The sequence below is a fragment of the Danio rerio genome, chromosome 9 (assembly GCF_052040795.2).
Source record: "Danio rerio strain M-AB ecotype USA chromosome 9, GRCz13ab, whole genome shotgun sequence".
Lineage (NCBI taxonomy): Eukaryota > Metazoa > Chordata > Actinopteri > Cypriniformes > Danionidae > Danio > Danio rerio.
The window spans coordinates 55086316-55108864 of record NC_141029.1 but is presented as its reverse complement, the minus strand read 5'-3'; the positions used below and the strand labels follow the sequence as shown (position 1 = coordinate 55108864).

At 35.6% G+C, this 22549-nt stretch overlaps 1 protein-coding gene across 2 annotated transcripts in view; it reads left to right on the top strand.

Moving 5' to 3' along the window:
- The first annotated feature begins 4933 nt into the window (after nucleotides 1-4933).
- pfkla (phosphofructokinase, liver a) overlaps nucleotides 4934-22549 on the top strand; it is a 53940-nt gene continuing 36324 nt past the window's right edge. For both annotated transcript variants that reach the window (XR_015499935.1, XM_087268484.1), the window contains exons 1-4: nucleotides 4934-5144; nucleotides 8556-8629; nucleotides 8732-8809; nucleotides 19297-19486. Coding sequence is in view for 1 of the 2 variants with exons in the window: in XM_087268484.1 (XP_087124610.1) it covers nucleotides 5060-5144; nucleotides 8556-8629; nucleotides 8732-8809; nucleotides 19297-19486 (427 nt within the window). In the remaining variant the exon portion in view is untranslated. The remainder of the gene's footprint in view (nucleotides 5145-8555; nucleotides 8630-8731; nucleotides 8810-19296; nucleotides 19487-22549) is intronic.

Below are 22549 nucleotides of genomic sequence, written 5' to 3'. Positions count from 1 at the left end.
TGAATTTTGACTTCAACTAAGAGCAGTTGTCTCCTATGACAGGTTAAAATGCATGTAAGATCAGCAAACATTGTCATTTTCTCAGAATATGTGTTTATTATTAGAATCATGTTGCATTGATTTCAATATGATTCATTTGAATCAGTTCAGGATCTAAGCCCCTCCCCTTTGATCATGTTGATGTAGTTCAGTAACAGGCTAAAGATTTAAATATATAATTAAATGTCATTATTATATTATTAAATGATTTTAAATGGTACGGTGGCTCAGTAGCCCTGTCGCCTAACAGCAAGAAGGTCACTGGTTCGAGTCCCGGCTGGGTCAGTTGGCATTTCTGTGTGGAGTTTGCATGTTCTCCCCGTGTTGGCGTCGGTTTCCCCCAGAGTCCAAACACATGCACTATAGAAGAATTGATTAACTAAATTGGTCGTAGTGTATGAGTGTATGAATAAATTTGTATGGGTTTTGCGACAGGAAGGGCATCTGCAGCGTAACACATATCCTAGAATAGTTGGCAGTTCATTCTGCTGTGGCGACCCCTGATTAATAAAGGGACTGAGCTGATGGAAAATAAATGAATGAATATATTACAACAGGGGTGTCAAACGCAATTCCTGGAGGGCTGAAGCCCTGCACAGTTTAGTTCCAACCCTGCTCCAACACACTTACCTGTAGGTTTCAAACAAGCCTGAAGGAATCAATTAAGTTTGATCAGGTGTGTTTAATTAGGGTTGGAACTAAACTGTGCAGAGCTGCGGCCCTTTTGGAACTGAGTTTGACACCTGGGTATTACAATGTGTGTAACCCGTCAAAATGACTGCCTCATTAGTTTTTTGTGTTCAGAACTTTATTGACGGTTTACATTGAAACGACAGATCAGATATTTTTCCCAAAGCCCGTATGACCTGTTCTTTAAGACTTTATTGCCCATCATAGCCATAAATACAGTATTTCAGGTCTCTGCACTTCTGCTGTGTGTGAAGTAGAACTTGCCAGATAGCGTATCACAGAGTTGCCTGTTCAAAGTTCACCAGGTTTATTGCATTACCAATTGATAGAGGATGGAGTCTTTAGAATCATGTAGAGCAGGGGTGTCAAACTCAGTTCTTGGAGGGCCGAAGCCCTGCACAGTTTAGTTCCAACCCTGCTCCAACACACTTACAGTACCTGTAGGTTTCAAACAAGCCTGAAGAACTCAATTAGTTTGATCAGGTGTGTTTAATTAGGGTTGGAACTAAACTGTTCAGAGCTGCGGCCCTTTTGGAACTGAGTTTGACACCTATGATTTAGAGGCTACCAGTGTTGCATGTTTACTTACACAAACTATTAACAAATTTAGGGGTTTTATACAGTGCTTATTCAATTTCCTTCGGATTTGTCCCTTATTTATCAGGGGTCTCCACAGCGGAATGAACTGTCAACTTATCCAGCATATGTTTTACACATTGAATACCCTTCCAGCCACAAGCCAGTACTGGGAAAAACCCATACACTCTCACAATCACACACACACACACACTCGTACACTACGGCCAATTTAGTTTCTTTAATTCCCCTATAGCGCATGTGTTTGGACTGTGGGGGAAACCGGAGCACCCAGAGGAAACCCACACTAACATGGGGAGAACATGCAAACTCCTTACAGAAACACCAACTGACCCAGCCGGGACTCAAACCAACGACCTTCTTGCTATGAGGTAATAGTGCTAACCACTGCACCACCATGTCGCCAGTGATTATTATTTAACCCTTTATCTTGCACTCTTCATAAATATATTTTTAGCAATTTATTTGGTTAAACTGTGTTCCTGACATCATCCTTGTGAATTTAGTTTTTAGTTTTAATAATAATCTATGGACAAAAGGTCATTCAGGCAGTTGCGGTGAGTTTTAAAGAGTTGATACATTTTAAAGCATTAAAGTTTTATTAAATGCAGTGCAAAGACTGACACACAGACATTTCTAGACCAACAAGCACAAACTGCCTACTGTTAAACCTACAATTTTGTATTTTGGTTTTGAACAGGTACTAACTGGCCACTTTATTAGGTACATCTTACTAGTACCGGGTTGGAGCCCCTTTTGCCTTCAGAACTGCCTTAATCTTTCATGGCATAGATTCAACAAGATACTGGAAATATACCTCAGAGATTTCTCACGCAGTTGCTGCAGATTTGTCTGCTGCACATCCATTATGTGAGTCTCCCATTCCACCACATCCCAAAGGAGCTCTATTGGATTAACATCTGGTGACTGTGGAGGCCATTTGAGTACAGTGAACTCATTGTCATGTTCTAGAAACCAGTCTGAGATGATTCACGCTTTATGACATGGAGCGTTATCCTGCTGGAAGTAGCCATCAGAAGATGAGTACACTGTGGTCATAAAGAGATGGACATGGTCAGCAACAAAACTCAGGTAGTCTGTGGCGTTGACACGATGCTCAATTGGTACTAATGGACCCAAAGTGTGCAAAGAAAATATCCCCCACACCATTACACCACCACCAGCAGCCTGAACCGTTGATAAAGGGCAGGATGGATCCATGCTTTCATGTTGTTGATGCCAAATTCTGAGCCGACCATCCGAATGTGGCAGCAGAAATGGAGACTCAGAGCAGGCAACGTTTCTCCAATCTTCTATTGTCCAGTTTTGGTGAGCCTGTGTGAATTGTAGCCTCAGTTTCCTGTTCTTACCTGACAGGAGCGGCACCCGGTGTGGTCTTCTGCTGCTGTAGCCCATCCGCCTCAAGGTTGGACGTGTTGTGTGTTCAGAGATACTCTTCTGCAGACCTCGGTTGTAACGAGTGCTTATTTGTGTTACTGTTGCCTTTCTATCTGCTGGAACCAGTCTGGCCATTCTCCTCTGACCTCTGGCCTCAACAAGGTATTTGCACCCACAGAACTGCCGCTCACTGGATATTTTCTGTTTTTCAGATCATTCTCTGTAAACCCTAGAGATGGTTGTGCGTAAAAATCTCAGTAGATTAGCAGTTTCTGAAATACTCAGAGCAGCCCGTCTGGCACCAACAACCATGCCACGTTCAAAGTCTGTTAAATCACCTTTCTTTATCAATTCTGATGCTCGCTTTGAACTGCAGCAGATCGTCTTGACCATGTCTACATGCCTAAATGCATTGAGTTGCAGCCATGTGATTGGCTGATTATAAATGTGCGTTATCGAGCAGTTGGACAGGTGTACCTAATAAAATGGCCAATGAGTATGCTACCATAATATATATATATATATATATATATATATATATATATATATATATATATATATATATATATATATATACACACACACACACACAAACACACAACTTTTCTTTAGGCAAAAATAACTAAACAAAAAGTATTTATTTATTATTTTTATTTATTTATTCATTTATTTTGCCCAAAGAAGAGCTGTCTGACTAACCACATACATAGTAGCACTAGCAAGTAATAAAAATTATTTATTGCACTAAAGTAGTTCAAGAAAATGACTTTAATGCAAAATTTTCAAGCAAATTCCCCATATGTTGAGTGGAAGCTGCTGTCATTGTTACTCCTGAATTCCAGATCACAACATGTTTGCACAGGTATGATTGACAACAGAAGAAAATACCTTTAGTTTTCCTTTAGTGTCAAATTATAAGTAATAATGATGTTGATAATGTTCAGATTCTTCCACAGACTGATCATTTCGCTGCATAAGATCTGGCTGTATCATCAGTATTCATTTAGTTTTGCCTGCATGCTTTGTTTTTCTGTTTTACTATCAGAGAACAGGCAGGCATTGACATTATGTCCCACATGAAGAAACACTATAGTAATCTATAGTTATACTGATGTGTTTTGAAGACAGTAGTGTAAAGCATGTGTTGTTAAGGTAATTATATAGTTTATATGGTTAGAATTAGTTTAAGTTTGAACAACATTATTAATCCCAGCAGCGGCAATTAAATTGGGCAAGTAGTATCCTGAGACAACAAGCACATGCAAACAAAAATTACTCCCTGCTGAAAAATCCAGCTTAAACCAGCCTAGGCTGGTTTTAGCTGGTTGACCAGCCTGGTTTTAGATGGATTTTGGCCATTTTCAGGCTGGTTTTCAGACATTTCCAGCATGGTTTTAGCTGGTCTGGCTGGAAAATGACCAGCTAAATCTAGCTAAAACAAGCTTGACCAGCCTGGTTTAAGCTGGACAAAGCTGGTTTTGACTGGGCTCCCATCCTGATGTAAAGATACATAGAGTTTAAATAATGTAATCAAATGATCCAAAACTGTACTAATACACATTTTCTACAACTCTGTGTGTGTTATACTACAACGCACCATGGTTTACTGTAGTGAATTATGTAATATGTATGTCATTTAAACTGTATGTACGCTGAAATATTTATACACATTATCACTTCACTAGTCATGGGCTGATTTAACAAGTAAGCAACCGATTACTGGATATTACGGTGGTACTTTGACAGACTATTTTTTTCTGAGGTGCTACTTGATGAAAAAAGAACCACTGGTTTAAAAACACTACTCAGTTACTATAGTATGTCTTCATGTGTGGTGAATCAACACAGACCACGGTTTCAGCTGAACGGAAAAAACTAAACTGAAGGAAAATGTCTTAGAAAGCATGAGAGTCAGAGATTTTCTTGATTTATAGTGAACTGTCCCTTTAAATGGCCGCCCCCTTTTTAGCCAGAACCCAATAATTTGCGCCTCAAAAAGAAACGTGAATATTAGTCAGATTTAAACGTGATATATTATCTAATAATGTGTTCGTATTGTATTACCAAAACACCATATACATCAAAACATCATCGTTTTCTCTATGCTGAATGTTTGTTTCTTGAGGAAATGTACTTGAGACTCGCGCGCGCACGCACTGAAGAGCGCGCACGCAGAACGCATCAGCGGCGGGCGCGTTCTTCCGTGTGCGCGAAGAAGGTCAATCTGAGGAGGAGGAGACGCGCTGAACCGATCCTCTCCAACGAGTCATTGACAGCGGCCCGGTTACCGTACAGTGTCTTTAGGTTGCAGCGGGATTTCTGAAGGTTAATCAGGATGAGTTCAGCCGGGCTGGAGAAGCTGCGGATGACCGGCGCGGGAAGAGCCATCGCCGCGTTAACGAGCGGAGGAGACGCGCAAGGTGATGCTGGGCCTCCACACGACCACCACACACACACATAAGTTATATACACATTTACACATCCCACAGACTTGTGTATTCATTTACCTAAGGACTATAATATATGTGGGAGATGTATATAGTTTGATGTGACTGATATATATGTGTACAGAGACTGTCTTTCAGATGCTGTAACGTTAGATTTTCTTCATCGTTTATGTCAACGTTTATTTCAACGGTCTTCACTGGTGGTCAATGATTAGCCTGAAATCAAATACAGTATTTATTATTCGGAAAATCTAGATTTATGTAAATATGTCAGTAGCTGATTTCAGATCAGCTGTTGTAAAAACAGTATATAAACTGAGTGTTATTTATTAAATTACCTATTAAATTGTATTTTATTAGAGCGAACCCCTACCCCTGTCCATAACAGTAATTATACAGAGTGTTATTCATGTTATGTATTACATTAGCCACTCATTGTATTTTATTAACATTTACCCCTATAGCAACCCTAAACCCAACCATCACAGTAATGTAAAAACAGTAATTATACTGAGTAATGTTCATATTATTGTTAATGTAAAATGTAATACCCTTTAATTTATACTCAGTATTATTCATATATATATATATATATATATATATATATATATATATATATATATACACACACACACTCACACACAGACACATACATAGTCAGAATTATTAGCCCCCTTTGAATTTTATCCTAAATATATCCTTAAATGATGCTTAACAGAGCAAGGACATTTTCACAGTATGTCTGATAATATTTTTTCTTCTGGGGGAAAGTCTTATTTGTTTTATTTCGGCTAGAATTAAAGCAGTTTTTAGTTTTTAAACACCATTTTAAGGTCAATATTATTAGCCCCTTTAAGCTAAATATTTCTTTCGATAGTCTACCGAACAAACCATCATTATACAATAACTTGCCTAATTACTCTTACCGTCAACCTAATGAACCTAGTTAAGCCTTTAAATGTCACTTTAAGCTGTATAGAAGTGTCTTGAAGAATATCTAGTTAAATATTATTTACTGTCATCATGACAAAGATAAAATAAATCAGTTATTAGAGATGAGTTATTAAAACTATTATTTTAAGCAATGTGTAAAAAAATCTCTCCGTTAAAGAAATTGGGGGAAAAAATAAACAGGGGGGCTAATAATTCTGACTTCAACTGTATATATATATATATATATATATATATATATATATATATATATATATATATATATATATATATATATATATATAATTTATATATTCTGATATAGGTCTATATTCTGGGTTATTAAAGCTAGCTAAACTAAAGCCAATCAATAGAAAAAAAAAATCATATCATTATATGATAAGTATAATGATTGATAATATGAAATATGGAATGCACTATATTATATACCTGTTCGAATATACATATTTTAATATACATTAATAAATCTACTTTTAATAATTGGGTAACACTTTACAATAAGGTACATTAGTTAATGCATTTACTAACATGAACTAATCATGAACAACACATGTACAGCATTTATTAATCATAATTGAACATTTACTAATGCATTATTAACATCCAAGTCCATGCTTGTTAACATTAGTTAATGAACTAACAATGAACTACTGTATTTTCATTAACTAACGTTTACTAACATGAACAAATACAGAAGTAAATGTATTGTTTATTGTTTGTTCATGTTAGTAAATGCATTATATACAATAACTAATGAACCTTATTGTAAAGTGTGACCAATAATTGTTTTTTACATTTGTATGACATGATTTAAACATCAAGTACTGTTTTTATTAACTAAAATATAAATTTTCCTTCGGCTCAGTCCTTTTATTCTTCAGAGGTCGCCACAGCGAAATGAACCGCCAACTTATCCAGCATATGTTTTACACAGCGGATGCCCTTCTAGCCACAACCCAGTACAGGAAAACACCCATGCACTCTCATTCACACTCATGCACTACAGACAATTTAGCTAATTCAATTCCCCTATAGCGCATGTGTTTGTACTGTGGAAACCGGAAGCACCCAGAGAAGACCCACGCCAACATGGGGAGAACATGCAAACTCCACACAGAAATGCAAACTGACCCAGCTAGGACTCGAACCAGCAGCCTTCTTTCTGTGAGGCCACAGTGTTAACCACTGAGCCAACATGTCACCCCTAATTAAAATATACATATTATAATATAAATTTTACAAATACAAGCATACATACCTTTTTATTTGATAAATGATATACACATGACTATTTTATTTTTAGTTTCTGTAGTTGAACTTGATATACTTAAATGAACTAAAAATTCAATTGAATTCTTTTTCTATATATAAAATATAAACAAAAGTAAAAATAAAAAATGACAGAAACAACACCTTAAACAAGAGTGGAAAAAATTAAATAGACGAAAAAAATAGATTATTAGATGAAATATCATTAATCAAAACTATAATGAACTTAACTATAATAATGATAATGATATAGGAAAAAATAAAACTAATAACACAAAACACATGCCCGGCTGATTAATTACCTTATTTTCATTTGAATTTTAGAAACAGAAAAACTAATATAGTATAAATAACATAAGTATAAACTATTATAAAGTATTGTTATAATTCATTCATTCATTTTCGGCTTGGTCCCTTGAATAATCCAGGGTTGCCACCGCGGAATGAACCGCCAACTTATCCATCACGTTTTTACACAGTGAATGCTCTGCCAGCCGCAACCCATCTCTGGGAGACATCCACACACACTCATTCAAACTCATACACTACAGACAATTCAGCCTACCCAATTCACCTGTACAGCATTTCTTTGGCATGTGGGGGAAACCGGAGCACCCGAAGGAAACCCACGCGAACGCAGGGAGAACATGCAAACTCCACACAGAAGCTGATCCAGCTGAGACTCAAACGAGCGACCTTCTTGCTGTAAGGCGACAGCACTACCTACTGTGCCACTCAGTCACCTATTATTGTAATATTTTATAAATTATGAACTATTATCAATTATAAAATAGAAATAAAAACACTATAATAGCGCTAATGTTGTTTAAGGATGAAGTATGACAATTTAGTTTTGTATAGTATAGAATAATAAAATAAAACTCATGTCAGGCTAATTAATCACCTTATTTAATTTTTAGACAAAAGAATGATAGACCAAATGAAATAAAATGATAAAAAAGCACCAATATTAAAATATTAATAATAATAATAATAATTATTATTATTATTATTATTAAGGTTTTTTTAAGCATGAAGTATCCTGATATTGTTTTGACCAATATTATGAGAAACAGCAGTTATTGAAAGCGTAAACTGTCGACATCATTCATTGACAGATTTACAGAAGCATCTAAATACAGACTATCATGTGTGTTTATTCAGGTATGAACGCAGCCATCCGCGCTGTGACACGAATGGGCATCTATGTAGGCGCCAAGGTCTATCTGGTGTACGAGGTATTCAAAAACACTGATGAAAGCCTTTCAAATGCTAAATGTGTGTTCGCAGGACACGTGAGTATTTCTGTCATCTCTAATGCTGTGTTGTGCTTGTTTTAGGGTTATCAAGGGCTGGTGGATGGAGGAGACAACATTAAACTGGCCAACTGGCAGAGCGTCACCAATATAATCCAGCTGGTAAGAGCATCAGACTGGACTGAGAACATTACTGAAAAACAGATTAAAAGTCTGGCAGAAATAATGGAGAATTATTTATATTATTTATTAAATCACCCATAAATTGTATTTGATTAATGTCTTGTCTATCCATAGGCCTGTCACAATAATCAATATATAGACTTATCCCACAACACATGGACATGACCTCAGTCATTTTTGATGATGCAATATACATTGCCCATACATAAACACCAATCATAGTACCATTTTAGCTGATTGTGCAACATCTCTATCTCTATTGGAGGAGTCAGTGGCAGTATGGTTAAAAACACACTGTAATATTGACTATAAAATACTGTAGTATATTTTCATGTGTGCGTCTGACAGCTGAAAATAGATCTGGTAGCAGATATCACAGCCTCTGTTAGTCTTTACCTTGCACTTTTTTGTTAACATTTATTATTATTTATTTAGGATATGCGTTTTCACATTCTGATTCCAGTGTCTGATTATTAAACTTTTACAATGACTAATTAAATGAAATATCCTTAAGAGTGAAATTATTTTATTGTAAAAAATAAAATGACGTGTTCTTTGGAATAGTGTACAGTACATGCATTATGATGCTATTATATTGTCATTCTGTCATTATATACTATATTCATTATTTTATTTTATTTTCGGCTTAGTCCCTTTGCATTATACACACACACGCACACAGTTGAAGTCAGAATTATTAGTCACCCTTTAAAATGTTTTATTTATTTTTTAATTTCCTAAATGATGTTTAACAGAGCAAGGAAATTTTCACAGTATGTCTGACATTTTTTTTTCTTCTAGAGAAAGTCTTATTTGTTTTATTTCAGCTTGAATAAAAGCAGTTTTAATTTTTTTAAAAGCCATTTTAAGGTCAAAATTATAAACCCCTTTTAAGCTATATTTTTTCGAATGTCTACAGAAAAACCATCATTATACAATAACTTGCCTAATTACTCTTACCTGCCAAGTTAACCTAATTAACCTAGTTAAGCCTTTAAATGTCACTTTAAGCTGTATAGAAGAGTCTTGAAGAATATCTAGTCTAATATTATTTACTATCATCATGGCAAAGATAAAATAAATCAGTTATTAGGGATGAGTTATTAAAACTATTATGTTTAGAAATGTGTAAAAAAAAAAAAAAAAAATCTTCTCTCCGTTAAATAGAAATTGCAGAAAAAAATAAACAGGGGGGCTAATAATTCTGACTTCAACTATATATATATATATATATATATATATATATATATATATATATATATATATATATATATATATACATACATTTTTGTTTCTAAATGCTTTTATTAGGATGAAATATTTTACACTTTCTTGAAAATGCATTTTATGCATGTCATTTTTGTTTTATTTAAATTTTATTAGAACTTTCATTTTTTTGTAACTTTATTATTATTATTATTATTATTATTTAAAATTTGTAATTATTATTTTGTAATTTCTTTGTAAGTTTTATCATTTTAATACTTTTTAATTTTTGTTTATTACTTCTATTGTAAACTGCCATAGCAATGTACCTAATATACTGAATATATAATTTTAAGTTTTTATATTAGGCATAACATGTTATATAATCCTTTTTAAAATGTTAGCATTTTTTAATGTTATTTATTTTGTAGTTTTTATTAGGTTTTCTTTTTAATTAGGTTTTGTTAAAATGTAATAATTTTTACACTTTATTTCAGTTCTTGTTGAGGCAGCACTTTTATTCAAAATAATTTTTATATATTATATTATTTTACATATCAAATTATTTAAATATCATCCAAAACAAACAAAAGCTTAGGAGTGTTCAGGGGTAGCTTAGTTAATGTGTCTGTTCTCTTTGAATATGGCATTCATAAGAATCAGGGCTGGGTAGTTAATCGAAAAGTAATCGAAATCGACATTCAGAATCTATAATCGATCAAATTTTTCCAGATTTTTCAATTACTTTTCCTAGTTATTTTTTGACTGTTCTTTTTAAGCAATGTGTGTTTCAATTTCAGCTGTTCAACGTTCATGTTCAATAAATAATCATAGATAGTAGATAGCATGTGTTTCCTTCAATTATTTTAAAATCAAGTACATACCTGTCAACCCTCCTGTTTTTCCAGGGATTCTCCCGTATTTTATATTTCTAACCTGCGATCATCCCGTAAAGATATTTTCCTGTATTCCTCCTGTTTTTTCAGTATTTCTTTGAAGGGTGGCAAATAAACATTAAAGAGCCCAACCTCCCTATACACAACCCATATCGCCGAACCACCAGGGGCCGCCCCTTTGCTCTTAATTGTGAGTCTGTTCTGTGCTTTCGCTTTGTTTAGGCATGAAAACACTTTGAAATGAATATAAAAACGGCGCAATTCTCCTCCTTTTTTTATTACAGGTGCCGTCACCCCTTCATATATAATCCTCAAAACAGTCATATAGAGGTGCGTGACTGTCAGCTGACGTGCTCTATAGTAATAAATAGACGCTGTTTCCCTAACGAATTCTGTACATGCGATTTAAAGCGGAGCAAAAGTCTGGGTTTTAGGTGCGTGTTTAAACAGATATATACACATAATTAATAATAATAACATCTAAAGATGTCGATATTGGTGGGGGTTTTTTTAAACACAACTAATTTTGTCCTTAATGAGTATAAAAAGTTAGTTAAGCAGTCGAATGCTTTCATTTCAATGTTAGATGTGTGCATTTATAAAGTGACACCTGTTATTTATGTAATCAAACAAAAAAATCTAAATAAATAAGAGATTCATTCGCTGCTCTTTAATCAAAAAGTTATACAGTGATGAAACGGCTAATGAGATTTAATAGCTTGATTCTATTTCATTATAATAGCTATTAATTTTATTAGCTGAACTGTTTGCTAATTTATTTGCTACTTAACAGGTATATAAGTAACGCACCCTTCATTCAGAAATCTCTCACTTGTAATATGTGAGCATATTTACTGTTCGAAACTTGTCAGTGAACTATGAGGGCAAAAAAATTAAACAAATTATTAAAATAATTGTTCATTAATCAAGTTAAATGTTCAATTAATCAAGATTTAGATTTTGGGTCAAATTACCCAGCCCTTATCAGAGTAATTTTTTCTCGAGTGTCTTGGATTTACTTTTGCTATTATTTTAAATATTATGCTCTATTGCAGTCGTTTCTCAACTGGTGGGTCTGGGTCGCGGGAACATTTTTAGTGGGTCGCGGAGTGTGTGATCAAAAAAACAACAAAAGTTTAATATTTAACTTATTTTGCTTATATCGGACTTTTATTTTGAAATGCGTGTGCCGAAGCATGCTAATGGGACTTTTAATTTGCCAGTAACCTGGGTTAAGCGCTTTTGGCGAACTGCAATGCAAAAACCGCCTTGTTTAAAGTCTGTTTTCTTTAAAAATCAGCGATCTCCACTGGCTGAGTGATATGCGATATAAAGTGGGTCTCAGATTGTACAAGAAGCACTGCATTAAATTACATTTCCCCTGTCATGTCTTTATAATATGAGCATTTATTTTACCCCAGTATATTTAATGGAGCTTCTGCGCTAGCCCACAGATTCTGACGGGCGCGTGCGAGTAAACAGCTTTTTTTCTCGTTTTACGCTTGAGCAACTAAATGAATGCCAAAGTTTATTTAACTGAATGTATTTTAATGACATTACAACATCGATGCTGTAAAAGGAACCGTATAAAATGGAAAAAAAGTTCACAATGACAGGTCACCGAAAGTTTATCAGTATGGGAACAACACTAACGTTAGCTCCGCATATACCCTTTTGACATGTGAAATTCCAGCGCAAGTACGATCCCGAATATGTAAAGTGTGGATTTACATATTTTGACGACAAAAACACTTAAAACCTCAGTGTGTCATATTTAGTGAGGTGCTTTTACGAGAGAGATGAAACCTAAATTAAAACGACATTTTGAAACCAAACATCCCAGTTGCAAGGAAAAACCAGTGGACTATTTTCTAAGACGACTCTAATAGCTGGGGGCATCACAAAAGTGCCGAACATCTTCATGTTCAAAACAAGTACAAGTACATCTTACTGTGCTCACCGTGTAGCAAAGGCCAAGAAAGCCCACACAAAAGCAGAACAGCAAATAACTGCGGATTATTATAAAATGGTTATGATTGTTTTAATAATTTTACTTCAGTTTGCTGGTTTCTGTTCAGTTCAACTAGATCAGTGTTAATGTTTTATAAACAGTTCAGTTTAGCTAATGGTAGCTTAACTTTTCCTTCCCCTAACCACTGTTTACAGTATTTGACATTTTTACTCTGTAATATTTCTATAATTTGATGCATTTTGATAAATGACAGCAATAAAATATTGTTTATTTGTAAGTCTTGGTGATTTTCTCATAATTTATCTGTCACTAGTTGTGTATGTTAACAATTAAATACAAAGTAATTATATTTCCTAAAATCATATTATGATTCCTAAAAATTTGGGTCGCGGCTTGATGACCATGTAAAAATGTGGGTCCCATGGCCAAACCAGTTGAGAACCCCTGCTCTTGTATTTATCTAGTGTACAGTATTTTTAGTTGTCAGTGTTTAGTGGTACAGTATTTGTAGCTGGAGTGTTAGCGAGTGTAGTAGTGCTGCTTTTTTGATAATTTTTTAGTGATGTTCATCTCTTCTTCTCCTCTGTTTTCTGTTCTTGACTTCAGCTCTTTCTCTGGTAAGCTGTTCTGCATGTGCTCCAGAGCTTCATTCACAGAGAAATACTGTATAGGCATTCACTTACGCCCCATTCACACGGGGCGTCAGCGTCAACGCTTCCCATTCACTTTGAATGGGTGATGTCAGGCATTGTGGATCCGTCGGCGCCGCTTCAGAGGCGTTGCTCGCTGCAGAAGTTGGGACTAGCTCAACTTTTCAAGCGCCGACAGAAGCGTCAGCCAATCAGAGCGCTGTAAGCAAATACACCAGCTAGACAGTGGCCTATTGCTGACTGAATTTCATTGGCTGACACTGCTATGACGATCGCGTCAGCCCCAACTTCAGACACACCTTCAGTCAAGCGTTGACACTGAAGCCCCGTGTGAATGGGGCGTTAGACTTTGAATGCCATCTGAAGCTCCTCGTGCAGTAGTTTAGTCTTCTGAAAGCTGTGCTGTGTTTTTATCCTGTGTGCTGTGAGTTTATTAATATTGTCTACTTGTCCAGCAGAAATCAAGATATCTCATATCTATATAAGTGTGTCTGTTGTTTTACTGAAGTTTTTCACACACAATCCAGGATGAAAGTGTTTGGAGTTTTTGTGTGTGTGTGTGTGTGTATGATATTCCTGACAGTAATATAGTTTGTCATTTTTAGTGATTATATGTAGTGATTCACATAGTTTATGTATTTAACCATTAGTTTACATGGGTAGTATTATGAATTATTGATATCATTATTAATATGTAATATTAACGATTCATTAAATTATTAATTTACATATTTTTTGTTTATTTAGTATTTATATAGTTATTTATTATTTTCTAATGAATCGTTTAATCTGTCTATTAATGTTAATAATTTAATGATATTAATTAATTTAATTATTTGTTCAAATATTGACATTTTGATCACATTTAGATAGATAAAGAGAGTGTTTGTCGTGTTTGTACGACTGCTGCAGGACTCAAGCTCTGCAGCTCTAACACATGCATGCAGCTGTTTGGATGCAAATGCATTTCTGAAACAATTTGCCTGTGTTGATGCATTGAAATAAATGCCTCTGTTTGATGAAAATCTACAAATGTGCAAGCACCGGTGATGTCCATGTGTGTATATTCATATTTTGAAGTGTTTTTATTGAGGATTTTCTGCTTCTATTATGTTAAGATAATATTATGATAGTTATTATTTTTAAACTAATTTGAATGTCTTATTTTATAAAAAGTCTGTAAAGTTTTTATGAATGCTTTTGGCTCATTGGGCTGCACTTTCATTTCTTGACTGGTTTGTTGATACTGAAGCCACTTTCTGATTAGGTCACCTGGTGCACAAATCTAAAAACAGCAGAGTCATGTATATTTTTATATATATATATATATATATATATATATATATATATATATATATATATATATATATATATATATATATATATATATATATATATATATATATGTGTGTATATACACTCACACACACACATATATATATATATGGTCACACTTTGTTTTGATAGTCTGTTTGTTGAATTTGAGTTGCATTGCATCTACATGCCAACTAATTCTCATTAGATTATAAGTGGACTGTAAGGTTGGGGTTAGGGTTAGTGTAAGTTGACGTACGTACTTGCAAAGTTTTTTATAGTCAGTTAAATGTCTGTTGAAGGAGCAGTATCAGCAGATATTAAGCAGTCTACTAATACTCAAATGGACCATCAAAATAAAGTAATATCATTTTTTTTTTTTATAAATTCATGCGTTTATATTTTTCACTTTTATTTTCATATCAACTAGGATTATATTATATCAGTATTTTGTGTAATTTTGTCATGAGGTTATTTTAGTTTGTTATGTTTTTAATAATCTATTTTCTTTTTGAAAGCACATGCTTTTTTGCAATACATTTAAAAAACATTTTGAAACATGTTCAAATGCAGAAATATACATTTTCTTTCCTCATCCTATTCCACAAATTTGTAAACAAAAATGAAATAATCAAATAATTAAAAACATTAACAGTGTGCTTAATATACTGAGCACCAAGAGATTGGCTTGCTTCAAAAATAAGGAAGTATATAATAAATCATATTGACTAATATTTTAAATTTATTAATAAATTGACAATAATGATATTGACTTATTGATACATTTTTATTGATAAAACCAGTTAATAGTTCAAGAAAAAAAATCTCAATTTTAAAACACACAAACACACATTATAGGTCAGTCAACTAGTTGATGCAGGTATGCAAGCAAACCTGACTAAAACATTAAAGTTAAATGATCTTTTTCTGAAGCACACAAATTTATAAACCTATTAAGCATTGCAATTTTTAATTTGATTTTAATTTTTTTTTCATAGTTTTAAGGCATGCAGCTTTCAGTGTATATCATTTTTAGCATTATAATAAATGAAGAGTTCAGATGCAAAAGCCGCTAAACGCCACTTCCGCCAAAATGAGCTAATGACATTGAGTGAATGCTTTAGGCACGTAGTACACCATCAACAAATAGATTTGCTTCTAATCATCTAAATCGTAGCGTCAGCGCATTCAGAAATAACAGTTTGTTGGCAAAAGCTGCTAATCTGCACTTGCCTTTGACAGCAATAGCTGCTATATCCCGAGAACCAATCAGAAGACGCGAATCGAATCGTATGTTTTCAGTGTAATGGCGCGCTGATACGACGGTTTTTTGAGACCGTTTTAGTCCAATTTCAATTTTAAAATACGGAGTTTGATGAACTGGATGAGGCTGTCTGACTGTCAGTGAATCGCAAATGAAAACGTCTCTTACCTCAAAACTCTGCGCATCATAAGAAAAAGAAAACACATACTGTACAGTCGGAAGTGTAGCATGCATTCATAACGTTTTTTTGCACAGCTACGCTACTTTGAATGAGTCCGATTTACTACACACTAAATGGCAACTCCATTTCACGAAAAACCGAGTTAAGATGCCGTTCTTTTATCCCACGTGGATGCTATGAGGATAAACAAGAGACCAATTCCTTGAGTATGGTGAGAATGAATGAACGACAGCTTCTAAAATTGTCTCAGAGGCATCCCCTTTTTGCCCAATAGCCTACCTTGTGTTTTATATACTAATTTAAGCTATTTTATAAAAGATAAATATGATTTATAAAACTATACATTATTTATATTACTTCATAATACATCTGATAAGCGTTTTATATTAATGGGCAATGCACAAATATTGATGTTTCACAATGTTTTACACTGCATTATTTGAATCTAACAAGCTTAGTTTACAATCTTTACATTGCTCTACTTACATTAAATCTAAATCAGTGGTTCTCAAACTTTTTTCACCAAGTACCACTTCAGAAAAACATTGTCTCTCAAAAGTACCACCATAATGACTGGTATTGAAATACATAAGCGTAGTAGGTGTAATTACAGATTATTTCTTCTTATTATAAATAGTTATTATTGTCAGCCACTTTAAACATTAAAAATAGTTTGAACATTAACACTGTACTGTGCTCACAGGTAAAAATCAATTAAACATCAACGTTTAAATTAAAATGTGCTTTTAAAAGTTAATCAAAGATGGCACTGTTCTTAAAAAGTAAGAAGAAAACTGCTGTGGTTAAATCTAAAGTATTATCATAAAGTAGCCTATTCTTTAAAACCTACAAATGTTTCTTGGACCTAATAAATATAGGCTATATGTCATCATATAATATATATGATACTATATATAATATATATGATGCATGCATGACTTATTTATACAAGTACCTTTAAAATCAAAAAATGACCTTGTATTTTAAATTTATGAATTGGATTTACATATTTAAATTAGAAAGTAGAGCTGCTTACTGCAGGTTAGAGTAGGCTGTGTCAGAAAAGCAAGGGATTATACCTGTCAACATTGGGAAATAAAAATACAGGATATGCCCAAAAATGTGAAGGAAATTTGCTTCAAATGATAGAATACATACCAAATATTAGAAATTTGAAAATAAAATAAAAGGTTTAGTCTATTAAAATCAATTTAGTGATCACATTGTTGTTATCGTGCTCGTCAAAGGGTTAAAAGTGTGTTCATTTTTTTTACTTTAGTTATTCAGCGATTCCTCTGTGCACCACTAGAAGGAAGCCACCGTACCACTAGTGGTACATGTACCACAGTTTGAGAACCACTGATCTAAATCACAAATATCAGAAATGACAACAGATTGTTCAGATTTAATTATTGTCAGTTTTAATGTTATTGATTAATGCACTTGACAGAATTCATTCATTCATTTTCCCTGGTTTATCACAGTGGAATGAACCACCACTTACTTGACAGACTTGTATATTTTAGGTGGTCTGTGTAATGTGTTTTATGTTTGGTAAAATAATTTCTAATTGCATCTTCTAATTGTGATTTTCAACTAGTTACACTGTCTTGTCTCAATAGGTGGATTTAGAGGTTTTTGCAAAAAAAGCAGATGTGGATTTAGCTGGTTTTAACACACACAAAACAATTACCTTGTTGGTATACTTACCAATTATATAAACCTTGTTATGTATTATTTACTTGCAAAAAACAGAAATGTGCGCACATCTAGAAAATCTTGAAGGCAGGTGCACGATCAAAAAACAAACATTAGTAGCAAAAGATTCAAAGTAAATCGGCACACTGCCACTTTAGCTCTCAAAAAAAATTTTTTAATGTCAATATCACAATAATATTGTGATATTAGCCCCTTTCACACAGTGATACCGGTAAATATCCGGAAAATTTCCGGAACGACTTTACCGGTAAATTAAAAAAAAGCGCTGTTCACACAGGCGAGGACGTTATGGAAATTTTCCGGAAAAGAGCATTCACACATCCATTCCAAAATACCGGTAAATTCTGACATCATTCACCACAAATGAGCCTTAAACGGCTGCGCTTGTGTTTGTAAACATTTGACTAAATTACAAACTCTGTGGATGATCAATATTGTGAACAACTTTCGCAGGATCACTTTCGCATGTCGAGATGTTCATAATATGTGTGTGTGCTGGCACTCACAGGCTGTTTCAAAGGCGCACGCAAAGCTTGAAGGTAAACAAACAACGGCTTATCATAAGCATCTCATCGATGATTATTTACACAGTTGGCATTTAGAAGAACATATAAACGTGATCTGACTAACTTCTAGCAGCTAAATGTGTCTGGAAAAATATTCAAAGGCTTTTATTCTCATAAACCGCGCGGACGTAAACGCGTCTGACTGTTGTGATTGGCTAAAGCAGATGTCTCACGTCAGCACGTTTTAGACGTGCACGCGCTTATTACGGTAATCTTCCTTCTGCATTCACACAGCGCAGCATTCCGGTAAATTGCCGGTAATGTTACAACTTCTCTTTCCGGAAAATAGCCAGAACGAATTTACCGGTATTTTCAAAAAGGACCTGTTCACACATACAACCTTTCCGGAAAATTGCCGGTAATTCCGGAAAGCACTGTATGTGTGAAAGGGGCTTTTGACATAAAAAATTTTTTTGGAGAGCTAAAGTGGCAGTGTGCCGATTTACTTTGAATCTTTTGCTATATATAATTTACTTAACTTTAGTTGATTTCATTATTTTTACATTTCTGCTTTTATTTATGCATGCTACAGTCTGCATATGTTTGCGCATTTGCCTGTGTTGAGCATTGCAGTAAATGCCTGTGCTGTATGATGCCCAGCGTCTGATGTTCAGATTTAGCATCTGTAAGTGTAGCTTTATCATTGCTCTGTGTGCGTGTGCTTGTTCTGCTGGTCTCACCGGTGTTGTGGTCTGCAGGGAGGAACAGTGATTGGCAGTGCCCGCTGTAAAGCATTCACCATGCGTGAGGGCCGGTTAGCGGCAGCATTTAACCTGGTGAAGCGTGGCATCTCTAACCTGTGTGTGTGTGGAGGAGACGGCAGCCTCACCGGAGCAAACATCTTCAGGGCCGAGTGGAGCGGACTCCTGGAAGAGCTCGTCCAGAAAGGTACTGCACGCATCTGGAGAAAATAATGCAGTGTTGGAAGAGAGCAATTCCAGCGTTATGGATGTGACATTGCAGTAATAACTCGTATAAATTCACACAAACAGTATAGGCTCTATTTTGACGGTCCATGCGCAAAACGGAAAGCGCAGGGCGCAAACACATTCAGGGCATGTCATTATCCATATTTTCCAATATAAGGACAGGAAAATCCGCTTTGGTCTAAAAGGGTTGAGTTTATTTTCTTAATGAGTTATTGGTGTGTTTTGAGAATAAACCAATCAGAGTCTCGTCTCCCATTCCCTTTAAGAGCCAGTTGTGTCGCGCCATAAGCACATTTGCTATTGACATGACGTAAAGTAAGTTCACTTTCGCTTTTGCTCTCGTGGATAGGGAAACCTTACCGCACAGACATCAATTAGCCTAAAAATAAATAATTTCGTTTGTTAAGCGCAAGGATTTGTTTCAAAACTATTTCTAAATTCTAAAATCTAAGTTCTAATTTCCAGCAAACGAATAAATGAACAATAATAACCAAGTGTATATAACGAAGAGTTATATCCTAAAACACATGCCGTGCCCCATATGGTCTAAAACCTGACGTGAACAAATCTAAGCTTGTTTTTAATAAAACAAATATAAATATGGATATAATAAATAATACTGCTAATAATAATAAAATTATACAAAAGCAAATTGAATGAACTGAAAAAGCCTCCCGAGATAAAGAAAGTAAGGCAGTGGTTTTGAAATCTTCATGTAGGCTAGAAAATAATGTTTTGTAATATTTTAATCATTTATATTTATATCCTATATATATCCTTATTATATCCTATATATATCCTTAAGATGTTGTATATTTTTCATATGTAAAGATATTTGCATATCGCTCTGCATCTTGTGTGTAGTGTGTAAGCCAGGCGCACTTTGTGCCAGACAATAGACCGACTTTGTTCTGGTCTAAAGAACAGACTATTTACAGTTTCTCAAAATAGCAACGCGCCAAAACACGCCTGCTTTTTTAGACCAGAACGCCTATGGGTGCACATATCAGCGCAAATGCATTTGCTATTTAAACAGTGTGGTGCAACACCTCAAAATGACCCTTGTGCCAAGCTGAAAGTAGCAATTGCGTTGCGCCTTGCACCACATTGCGCCGGGTGTATGATAGGGCCCTATATGTTAACATTATATTGAAACATCTGCTTATATTTTCCAAAACTTCTCACCACAGAGTTATGAGATCAGAAAAATATCAAGCTGTAAACATTTTTTAGATTTTTAAGTGAAATTAACATGTGTTATGGATGTGACCAACAAAGTATGCAAGTTTACAGTATACAACATACTTTGAAGAAAGTCTGTGAATTAAACTGCACAACCCAAAAGAAATAATGTCCAATAAAAGGTTAAGAGTTGCTCTCTATAGAACAAAAACGATTGATTTTATTTTATTTCACATTTTTGGATTTATGAGGAAAAAGCCTGGTTATGGATGTGACCTCTCTCCGTTATGGATGTGACAGATATGAAATTGCCACTTGTGTGACTTTGCTAAATCACATATAATAGTTTGAAGACATTGACAGAGACAGTTTTGAGTATTTTTGCAGTACTTTAAAGCACAAGCTTACACAAACAACTAAGAAAGGGTTTAGCAATTTTAATCGAAACGTAATTTTTTTCCATGGCAAGGTTGACATTTGCATAGAATTGTTCAAATGCATTACAAGTAACGTTCAAGGTTACTAAAGTAACCCTTCGTTCCCCGAGGAGAGGAACTCCAGCAAGTGGATTTGATGTTCTAAATCCACGTATGGGAGATTCGGTTCAGAAGTTACTCGTCTGAAAGAGTATTGAACGGGCCAATTAAGAATGAATTGGCAGCGCAAGCCTGCGCAGGTGTGCGGCATATGCAATCAACTGAGTATATAAGCACACCTGGCGCCAGCAGACGCTATCCTTTTTAAGCTGAAGAGACTTTTAACAGCTAAGGGACAGTCATTATGGCGACGGAGTATATGTTCCTCCTCGGGGAACGAAGGGTTACTTTAGTAACCTTGAACGTTCCCCTTCGGGGGGAACTCCAGCACTATAAGTGGATTTGATGTTCTAAATCCACGTATGGGAGCCCATTGAAAGCGCCATAATGACTGCACCTTACCAACACCCACCATGAGAGAGCGGTCAGGCAAGCGTGACGCACCCAGATCATGAGAGGCGCGGTCCTCCAACGTGCCCTTGGCCCTAACTTGTCCCACTTCAAAAGAAGCTTTACGGGATAGGTATATTTTTTGGGAGTCGCTAGCGTCTAGATAATTCTAGGAATATACGACAGTACATTGGGAAGCGTGCCATCCCAGTAGGGAGGACGCTGCGGAGACCATCCGCACCCAATAGGGGGAACAAATGGAATTACATATTGACTAACCCTAAAGGGGGAGTGCGCATAAGAAGGTGGTTAGCAGATAGGGAAAGCACGGGTCCGCCCAGGGGGGGGGGACTTAACCGTGGCGGAAAGCATATGGGGATCACCAGCGGGGATCGGCCATAGCAGGCACCTATACCCAAAACGCGGGCTGACCAGCGAGCAGACCTACAACGTAATGGGCCAGCAAGTGACTCCTCCGCTGAGTCAGTGCTGGGGGCCTCGGAGGAATCTGCAGGGCTCACCGAATGGGGAACTTACTGACAGACAGGAGGGTGCACATCTCTCCGTGTTAGGGAAAAAAGGCACCGCAAGCGTGTACAACACCTACCGAGTTGTGTCCTCAATCACCAAAGGTACCTAACACCCTTGAGGAAACCGGCTCCACTCGCAGATTATAAAACCTTGCGAATGTGTTGGGTGTCGCCCAGCCCGCAGCTCTACAAATGTCTGTTAAAGAAGCGCCGCGCGCACACGCCCAAGAGGATGCAACGCTCCTAGTGGAGTGCGCATGCACTCCCGGGGGGCGCGGCTGACCTCTGCTCGAAAAAGCACATGAAATGGCCTCCACAATCCAGTGGGATAAACGTTGTTTAGACACGGCACTTCCCTGCTGCCGTCCGCCATAACAGACAAAG